Here is a 10,707-nt window from a genome sequence, read left to right on the forward strand (position 1 = left end):
CAAGATTGTATTTGTAAAGTACTTAACACAGTGTTTGCTTGGCACATAGTAAGGACTGTATAAACGCTTGTTATCATCATTATTATTATTATCCTTCAGAGATTCCCAATGTCATTCAAATTTCAAGGAAAGTCATCTTACCACAATATCAGAAAGTGCTACAGATGGGTTTTATTTTTTGGGGGGGGGCCGCTGTTTTGTAAGGTAATCAGCTGGTAAGCATCTGAGGCTGGATTTGAACTCAGGTCCTCCTGACTCCACAGACAGTGTTCTATCTACTGTGCCATCTAGCAGCCCCCAGATGTTTTAAGAAACTATGATATATAGAAAGGGAAGGGAATAAAAGAAGAGGGGGGTGATAGAAGGGAGAGCAGATTGAGGGAAGGGGTATTTAGAATCCATACTCTCTTGGGGTGGGGGGAGGGGAGAGATAGGGAGAAAATTTGGAACACAATCTTGTGGAAGTGAATGTTGAAAAGTAAAAATAAATTAATTAATTAAAAAAAAAGAAACTATGACACGATCCATCATGGTAATCTAGGAAATGATTGTATATGATACGTCAATGACCCTCTGCCCTGAAATCCCAATGTGATTTCTGGTCCCTTAGGCTCTGTGTTTAGTGAGCTCTCACCTTATCTACCCTGAACCTCCACGTACCAGGCCATTTCCCAGTCATCTAGCTTTGTGACATGCTTCTTTCCCCTTCCCCCCACCACTACTTTTGCAACTCTAATTTTGGGAATAATAATCAAATCAGCACTCCTATTTTGACATTCTTCCCTGACTCTCATTCCCACAGTGTCTTCCTCTATTAAAATGTAAGGGCAGCTAGGTGATGCAGTGGATAAAGTCCAGGGCCTGGAGTCAAGAAGACCTGAGTTCAAATGTAGCCTTGGACACTTACCAACTGTGTAACCCTGGGCGAGTCATTTAACGCTGTTTGCCTTGGTTTCCTTGTCTATAAAATGAGCTGGAGAAAGACATGGCAAACACTCCAAAATCTTTGTCAAGAAAATACCAAATGAGATCATGAAGAGTCAGACATAACTGAAACAACTCAACCACAACAACAAATTCGAATGTAAGTTCCTTGAGATCAAAAAACTATTGTGCTTTCTTGTTACTGGTAACACTAGAGCTTAGCACAGTGACTAGCACATAGTAAAGCATCTAATAAATGCTTATTTATTCATTCATTTTTTAGTATTCTCTTGGGCATACATGATAAAGGGGGAGGACACTAGCTGCCTTTCATGGTCTTACAAGGCCCTGAACCAAAGGAAAGAAGACATAAACAAAAGTAGCCCTATACCAGACATAGGCTTACCTGGAAGGCCATGAGCTTGTAGTTGTGGGTCCAATGTTGAGGAAGGGCATAACCCCTCACCAACCTTCCCTAGCTCAGACAGCCTCAAGGCCAGCAGGAAAAAAAAAAAGGCCTGAGGAGAAAGGGGTTGTAGCTTTACAATATCCATGGAGTTTTATCAGTAGCCAATTAAAAGTATCTTAATGGTGGAAAAGAAGCAGTCATCCTGCTCAGAAGTAAGAGGAAGGGGTGCTATACATAAACTCTCATCACCAAATGATACTTATTAAGCACATGCCTATTCAGAGCTCACTCACTCTGAGAAACCTTCTTTAAGCATCCCAACTCCAAATGATTTCTCTCTCCTCTGAACTTCTATAGTTCTTATTTTATTTCCCATTTACCACTGATTATATACTATACTGTGTTATTAGTTATCATGGCTTTTCAAGTTGTGGATAGTGTGGTTTCAGTAGATTTGGAACCAGGAAAGCAGGGCTCCTGTCTTAGCTTTAATACTTACTAGTTATATAATCATGGGCAATCCATTTAACATCTCTGACTCAAAAATGGGTTCCTTACTCATAAAATGGGACAATAATAATAACAATAGTATTTATATAGCATTTTAAAGTTTGCAAAATACTTTATCAATGTTGTCTCATTTTATCCTCAGAACAATCCCGGGAGTTATTTTATTATCCCCATTTCACAGATGTGGAAGTAGAGGCTGAGAGATTTTAAGTGACTTGCCCAGAGTCAAACATCTAGTAAGTATCTAAGGTTAGATATGAACTCAGGCCATCCTTTCTCTAGATAAAGCACCCACTGTACCATCTAGTTTTTGGATACTGATACTTATGCCACCTACTTTACCTGGGTATTGGGGAAAAAGTGCAGCTAGATCCTTATTAGTTCAAATAATGAATCCTGTGAAGTATTCACATTTTAAAATTAGTACTGCATATTTCCATGGAGTTGAACCAATCACCACATTTTGCATATGACTTCAAATGTGAATTTGAATCCATGTGGCCTCTTTATAAGATTCATTATCCACACTAATAGGAACCTAGGGTCTAGAAATATAAAGGAGAGGCTGCACAATACAGTGAAAAGATCATGGCTTTGGAGCCAGAAGAAGTTAGATTCAAATCCCAGCTCCACCACTCTGTTTGTGTGACTTGGAACAAATCTCTTGCCCTCTTCTGCCTTCAGTTTCCTCATTTGAAAGTAAGGGGTTAGGGTTAGGGTTATTTCCATCCAGATCTAAAGTTATGACCCCATGTCTACCTGCCTTATTTCTTCTTTGAGAACATTAAGTTCCTGGAGGAGAAGGAACTATCTCACATGCTTTTGTTTCCTCCTTTTTTTTTTTGAGGCAATTGTTAAGTGACTTGCCCAGGGTCACACAGCTAGTAAGTGTCTGAAGCCAAATTTTTTGTTTTCTCTAAAGCACTGAGGCCTTGTGTTTAGCAGATAGTGGAACCTCAATAAATACTGGTTGATCAGCTTACCATACAAAGAAGAGTCACAAAGTTATACACATGTAATTTACAAAAACTCTCGGTTGAATATTTTCCCTTTTCACAATGCTATGACCTTGTCATAAACCACTTAGCTGAAATTCAATAATGAAACAATATTCTGAAAATTAATGGTTGTTTCATATATTTGCACAATACCTTCTATTTTATAGCTAACTGAAATCAGTACCAGTTAAATAACCATTTTCAAGTACATGCATTTTCAAGGCCATAGCATTATTCTTGGGAAAAGAAAATAGATAAAAAGAAATTTGATTATTAGTACCACAGAGAGGAAAAATATGCCCTGTGTAACCAATTTATTTTGAGAAAGCAATGAAAACAATATTCAGTATCACATTCAGAAGTTAAGCTACTTTTTGGATATATCTTGTGATGTTGTTTGAGCTAAAATCATTTGACTATAAAAAATCTTATTAGTTTTGATTTAAAGATGTCACAAAATTATATTGTAATGCTATTGAATTTTTAACTCTTTGAAAAAAGACATGATTTCTTTTAAAGAAGGAAGCTATATTTTGGAGGCAAAGGCATCTGATCTTGTTTGAAATGATTGCTAAAGGACAGTTTGATGTGAAATGAGTAAAACTATAGCCTCGCTTCAAAGTGCAAAACATGGAGAGGCCTGTGAGGTGAAGAAAAAACTAATTGGAGAAAAGAATCACAGAGAAGATATTATGCTGCCATAGGAGGATTATATCTATCTGATGGATTCTAACTCAACATTCTAACTGGAAGGCTTAGAATAATAATTTACTGTCTCAGCTTTGAAGAAGTTATAACTAGTTGGGTCTCTCTTGTCAAAGATCCAAATCAAAGGAAGGGGTTAAGCTACCTGCAAAGGCTTTTGATACAAAACTGATCAAAAATATTACATATATACTGGGGGGGGGGTATAATATGCTTCAACATATTTTTCTTCTTCTTCTTTATTCTTGCTTTTTTTCTTTTTGCAACACAGCCAATATGGAAATATGTTTTGTATTACTTTACATGTATAATAAGTATCATAATGTTTTCCTTCTTAATGGGTCAAGGAGGGGATCGAGGGTGGGAGAGAATTTAGAACTTAAATTTTTTTAATGAATGTTAAAAATATATTTTAGAAAACATGCTTCAGGAAAATTTTACCTCTAAGTGTTTCAGAAAGAGTTGACAAAAGAATTCTATTCAAGGCTACGCAGAAAAATAGTGATAGTTTAAGCAGTGATTGATAACTAGCTAAAGGTTATTTGTATAATATATCTCATTTTAACTGTTATTGCCTTTCATTAAATCTTGCTTTATTTTTTGTCTTTTTTTTTTTTTTTGGTTAGGCAATGGGGTTAAGTGACTTGCCCAGGGTCACGCAGCTAGTAGGTGTTATGTGTCTGAGGCCAGATTTGAACTCAGTTCCTCCTGAATTCAGGGCCGGTGCTCTATCCACTGCACCACCTAGCTGCCCCAAATTACAGATGGTTTTGTTTTTTTTGTTTGTTTTTTTGTTTGTTTGTTGGTTTGTTTTTTTAGGCAATTGGGGTTAAGTGACTTGCTCAGGGTCACATAGCTAGTAAGTGTCAAGTGTTTGGTCTGAGGCCAGATTTGAACTCAGGTCCTCCTGACTTCAGGGCCGGTGCTCTATCCACTGCGCCATCTAGCTGCCCCTATTTTTTGTCTTTAGAAATTATATTTGTGCTTAGTTGTCTTGTAAAAAGATTCTTAAAAAAAAATTCCTCATAGTATAAAGAGACAAAAGCCTGGATTTCAATCTCAGCTCTACCAATAACTAGTTATGGGATTTTGTGTAAGTTACAACTTTTCTGGGAAACAGTTTCTTTGTAAAATGAGGGGACTAGACTAGATGATCTTAAAAATCTTTTCTTTCTCTACAATTCTAATTGAATGGAGTCTATGATTCTAATTGACCAGAAAAGGAAACTAATTTCTCCGTTATCATGTCTGTGAGGGAAGCTTACCTAGAAAGCTGAGTATCTAGAAGAAAGTGAAGGTGCTCTTGGGGAGCCAGCTTTGCAAGCCTGAAGATGCAAAGTAGTCCAATTGTCAATTGACAGCAATCGGGAAGAATTCTCTTCTACAATCTTTAAGACTTGTACTCACTGTGTTGCTGCTGTCTCTGCCACATTGTTTCGATAAACCTTTCCTGATTCCTTTCAGCTGCTAGTATCCTTACTTCCATATCGCCTTCCATTTAACTACTTTGTATTTATTTTCTCTGCATTTATTCAGCATATACCTACACGTAAGCTCCTTGAGGGGAAGGATTGTTTCATTCTTTATATTTGTATCCCCAGCACCTAACACAGATGCAAGTATTCAGTAGGTGCTCAATAAATGTCTACTAATCAACTGATTGCCATTCAAGTCTCTGATGGTGTTGTGTCTGGGTTGAGTTCTGTGCCTGTGTTTTTAAGGGATTTATACCATGAAGATACATTCAGGTGGTCTCCTGGTCACAGTTTGAGAACTGTTAACCCGTCTTCCTGTAACTTAACATGTTCAAGTGGTACTGTAGCTCAATCTAGCAGGAATGAAACTAGCATTTCCAAGAACAGCAAAGAGATTTTGTAATGTACTGTGCTGGAGTGACTTAATCACTGGTGCTTCTATTCTTCAGTCACAACTCATATATTAACCCCATGTTATAGGCTGCAGTGCTGATGGTGGGGTTGAGGAGAAAGGGGTGGATTTTTGGGCTTTTAGATCCTCAGTGCTCTGTAAGGGGACCTTCTGTGTATCTCACCCAAGAGTCAGATCATTATCTAGAGACATTAGGAGGAAGTAGCAAATTAACAAATATTTACTGAGCACAAGGCACTCATTATGCTAGGCATTGTGAGGAATGCAAAGATTTTAAAGACAGAGTACACATCCCCAAGGGGCTTATAGTCTGGTTGAGGATAGAGGACATAAAAATAATAACCTACATTTATATAGCATTTTAAGGTTTTTAAAACCTTTGCTGATCTCCTCAGCTGCTAGTGTCCTCCCTCTCTAATTACTTGTATCAATTACTATTTATTCTCATTATATTTATTTCATATATACTTTGTTATTTAATCATTTTTCAGTCATATCTGACTCTTTGTGACACCTTTTGGGGTTTTCTTGGCAAAGATACTGGAGTGGTTTGCCATTTCTTTCTCTAGCTCATTTTACAGATGAGGAAACTGAGGTAAACAGGGTTAAGTGACTTGCCCAGGGTCACACAGCTAGTAAGTGTCTGAGGCCAAATTGGAATTCAGGAAGATGAGTCTTTCTGACCCCAGGCCTAGCACTCTATCCACTATACCAACTAACTGCCCTGAGGTAGATATTACAATCCCCATTTTATAGATGAGGAAACTGAGGCTCAAAGAAATTACGTGGCTTGCCCCTGGATCTTTTGCTAGTAAAGATCAGAGATGAGATTTGAACTCCTGCCTCTAAGTTCAGTCCTTTCCTACTCCCTGTACTGCCTATACAGGCAAGATAGTGCATGGTAAATATCCAAACAGTGGCATAGAATTAACCATATATTAGGGGGAAAAATGGATAAGGAATTCAGAAAAGAAAGAGATTGCTAGAGATTGAGTGGTCAGGGAAGGCCTTGTGGAGGAAAAAGATGTGAGATGAGTCTTGAAAGATGAACAGAATTCAAGTAAGAGGAATAGGAAGACAATTCAGATGAGAAGAGTGTGAATGAAAGGGCAAATGCAGCAATGCACAGAGACATCCAGGGGTAGGGTAAAAGGCCAATGACTTTTGGGGATTCTTTTGGAGCTTTAGGAGAGAGCTGAAGTAAGCTAGTGAAAATTGGGGGTGAGAAAATGGCTGTGGAAAGAAGCATGAGAACACATGTCGAACATTTCTCTCCCATCTATTCCAGAAAATACAAGAGAAGAATTATGTAGCTTTTGTTAATGGACGGTTTGCACATCACATTCTGAAAGAGAAAAGGTCATAACCTTAGGTACACAAACCACACTGGAGTAATCAATATGGAAAGGTACAGAATAAGAGAAGGCTAGATGATGGCCAAGTGTTCTCCTGGATTTGTTTTCTACAGACTGTGACCTTGAAAAGATTCCAACTGGTTGTTGCTATCAATCCTCCCCTCACCATTCTTGAATTTGTCTATCTTTTTACTTCTAACATTTTTGCAGTCTTCTTCTACATGAGGCAATTAGGGTTAAAAGATCAATGCAGATGAGTGAAAATCTTATTCAGCTGAACAAGTTTTCGCTCTGCTCAGTAGTCAGCACTGTGTTTGATACTGAGGTACCGGGGAGGGGAAGAGGCATGTTCCTGGCCTGCAATGAGCTGTAAGTACCCAGAGCACAAGATGAGAGCCAGTCTTGCATCCCCAATGTCATACTGCACATTTCCAAATGGACGTTGCATACGTATCTCAAGCTTAACACGATCCAAACAGAAGACATTATCTTTGCCCCCAAACCCACCCCTTTCCTAAACTTCCCTATTTCTGTTGAGGGTACCAACAACCTTCTCATTACCCAGACTCACAAACCTAGTGGCCTCATTCCTAACTTGTTCCCACCCTACCCTACAAATCCAATCAATTGCAAAAAACTTGGCATTTCTCCCTCTACATTTTTTTTTGCATCTATCCTCTTCCCTCTCCTCACACAATCACCACCATTAGAACCAAATTACTTCTCCTCATGATTATTATAACGGCCTCCTAATTCACCTCTTTGTCTTAAGCCTCTTCCCATTACAATCCATCCTCCACCCAGATGTCAGAGTGATTTTCCTTAAATTCAGTCCTGATCATGTCACTCTCTTACTCAATAACCTTCAATGGCTCCCTATTATTTCAAGGATAAAAATATAAACGTCTCTACCTGGCATTCAAAGCCCTTTATAACCTAGCACTAGCCTGCCTTTTTAGGCTTATTACACAGTATTCCCCTCAATGCACTTTGTGGTCATGCCAAACTGGCCTTCTTATCATTTCTCACAAACAACATGCCCTCTTCCATCTCCATTCCTTCTCCCATTTGTGCTGTAAATACCCATTTATGCTTCAGTGGACTCCTTCCTCCCTTTCACTTCTTAGAAAATCAGGTTTCTTTCAGGCTCAGCTCAAATGACACCTTTTACATGATGTCCTCCCTGATTCCCCCAGCTGTTAGTGCTTTTCCCAGCAAAGTACCTTGTCAGCTATCTTGCATATTCTCATAGATGTACCTGTTGTCTCCCCCAGCTAGATTGTAAGCTCTTCAAGGGCAGGGACTATTTATTTCACTTTGCCTTTCTATCCAAAGCACCCAGCACATAGAAGGTGCTTGATAGACACTTTTGATTGATAGCGATTTGACAGCAGAAAAGCATGGTTCAAGGCAGTATAGGACCAAGTGCGGCAATACGTGGGGTACAGCAGAGGAAACGACAAACTTTTATTTTAAATGAAGACTATCCAATTTATATAGGCATATATGAATCATTCATCAAAGAGGAAGTGCCTTCATGAGCTTAGGCATGCAGACTTGAAAATCACACTCACATTCAATAAAGTCATTGCTACCTGTGGCTTCCTTTTACCCTTTCAGAGAGGTAAAGTGGGCACAGGACCAGTAATTGACTATAATCTCACTGGCTTGCTCAGAACCAACCTACCTCTTTCTCCTGGGGTCCCTGGCTGGCCTGGGTTGCCTGGGAAGCCTGGCCGGCCTGGAGGTCCTTGTTCACCAGGAGTACCAGGAGAACCTTGTCTTCCTGGCTCACCAGGAGGCCCAGGAATAGTCCGGACGGATGAAGAATGACTTGGAATCTGATTGAGGATAGACGTGTATCTGGCCATGTGACCTAAACAAAACAAAAGAAAATCAACTTAATGCAACTTTTCACAAAAGGAGGGGGACAGTAGTTTTTACTTTAGACTTGGTGGGGAGAGGTGTTTGACTTTCTAACAATACATCAGCCTCCCCCTCCCTCAGTAAATGAAAGAAAGTATTCCCTCTAAAACAGTGTTATTTGCCAATTTTTTTTTTAAAGTTTACTTTGGATTGAGTTCAATGCACATCTAATGTGCTTGGAATTCTGCGCCCAACTATTCTTCAACATCTCTATAAACACCACAGAGCAGAAGATTATTCTTAGTTATAAATCCTGTCTTTACCACCAACATTTACCTGACCCCTGACCCTTCACCCAGCTGCTTCATTCTCCAGCAACTTTTCCTAAGTTATTTGACTTCTTTCCCAACCCACAAAACCCTGCTCCACCCTGCTGCTAGCAATCCCCCTGACAAGTGCCCTGAATCAACACACCTCCTAGCTGCCAAGCCCTTCTTTTGTCCCTTGGGCAGGAACCTTTGCTCATGAATCAGCTGCAAAAACTCCCACTAACTGTGAAAAAAAAAATAAAAAAAACCTCACCCCCAAATTCTGGGTTTCTTTCCCTAATTCTCTAGCTCAGTTATTTCTTTTAAAATTCTAATTCTGAGCATAGAATTAGGTGGTCCTTTATTTCATCCAGCAGTGTCAGGGAATAAGTTATGTCATAAGTAAACTATCCAGAGAACTGAAACCTACCCCTTGGCATGAGAAACTTTTTAAAAATTGTCATCTCTGCTGGTGGAAATCATTCTAAAACACTTCATAATTTGTCTAAACAATGCATACTGAATATAATCAAACTTTTCTTAAAAGTTCAGTGCCATTGTTTTTAACATTAATTATCATATTAAGCAGAATCACAGCTCTGTGCCTACTTTTTAATCTTCCTGTCTCCTTTCTCAATGTCAAGGTGTCAGCTCTTATTTCTGGTATTAATGTACATGCCCCTGATGACCCTCTCCAAATACCTCCTCTCCTTTCTATTTTGTTACTTCTGATATACTTTGGGCTGGGTAAGCTTACTAAGAATTGTTTGTTAAATAAAATGCAGTATGGCTCTGGGTCAGGGGTTTAGTTTTAATTTTACTTTTAGGCACTTTATGATAGCTCTTTGTGGGGCTCAAAAGAATTTTGAACTGATATCTTGTCTAAACCACTGGGTATATTAGCATATAAGGTTTTATATAGCTTCTTTCATCAATTACTGCCCATAATTGCTCATTAAAAGATAGGTTCTTTTAAAAAATAATGATTATGATAATAATGATAATATTATAACAATATTGGCAGCTTACAGTCATATGTAGTGCTTTAGTGTTATTATGCAGTTGATTCTTATAACAACCAATACAGTAGGTAGTGTAAGTGACATTTTCTTCATTTAATCAGTTAGAAAAATTCTGAGGCTAATTAATTGACTTGCCAAAAGTCATACAGCAGAGGTGGGACTTAAACTTAGGTCTTTAGAATCCAAGTTGCCTGATCTTTTCATTGTCACTGTGCCTTTCAGATCACATCCCAGGATCTGACCTTCCTTTCCACCTTCATATCTGATCCCATGACCTATTCCTCCACTCCACTCCTACTCTTGCTCTCCACCAAGAGGTAGGTTGGTTCATGTACATAGATAATCACACCCTGAATCACACTGCTACCCATAAGCATTCCATATCCATGATCAAAACCTGGACTTTACTTTATCTGACCTTAATCTCCTATCATTTCATTTCTTCCTTATGTCTTATCCTTCTTAAACCTACTCTTAGCCCATATCATACACTCTAATGCTTCCATGCCTCAGTACTATCTCAAACCGATCCCTAGTCTTTATTATGATCTTTAATCCTTCCACAGCTCAGTGCTTTCTCAGGCCATTAACCCCTCTCATATTTCATCTTCCTCCCCTTCTCATCTCAATCCTACAGCTAAATAGTTCAATTCCACACTGTCCTCCACTCTCGAAATACCTTGTTCATTTTTTCCATTGCTCTTTGCTTAAAATCTCAACCCT

General features: G+C 38.7%; 1 protein-coding gene across 2 annotated transcripts in view; it reads right to left on the reverse strand.

Annotated features, from left to right (window-relative positions):
* COL14A1 (collagen type XIV alpha 1 chain) overlaps positions 1-10,707 on the reverse strand; it is a 250,358-nt gene that overhangs the window by 20,516 nt on the left and 219,135 nt on the right. For both annotated transcript variants that reach the window (XM_027854062.1, XM_027854061.1), the window contains exon 46: positions 8,476-8,664. In XM_027854062.1, the coding sequence (XP_027709863.1) occupies positions 8,476-8,664 (189 nt within the window). The remainder of the gene's footprint in view (positions 1-8,475; positions 8,665-10,707) is intronic.

The sequence above is a fragment of the Vombatus ursinus genome, unplaced genomic scaffold (genome assembly GCF_900497805.2).
Source record: "Vombatus ursinus unplaced genomic scaffold, bare-nosed wombat genome assembly UNPS02010284.1, whole genome shotgun sequence".
In the NCBI taxonomy this organism is placed as follows: domain Eukaryota; kingdom Metazoa; phylum Chordata; class Mammalia; order Diprotodontia; family Vombatidae; genus Vombatus; species Vombatus ursinus.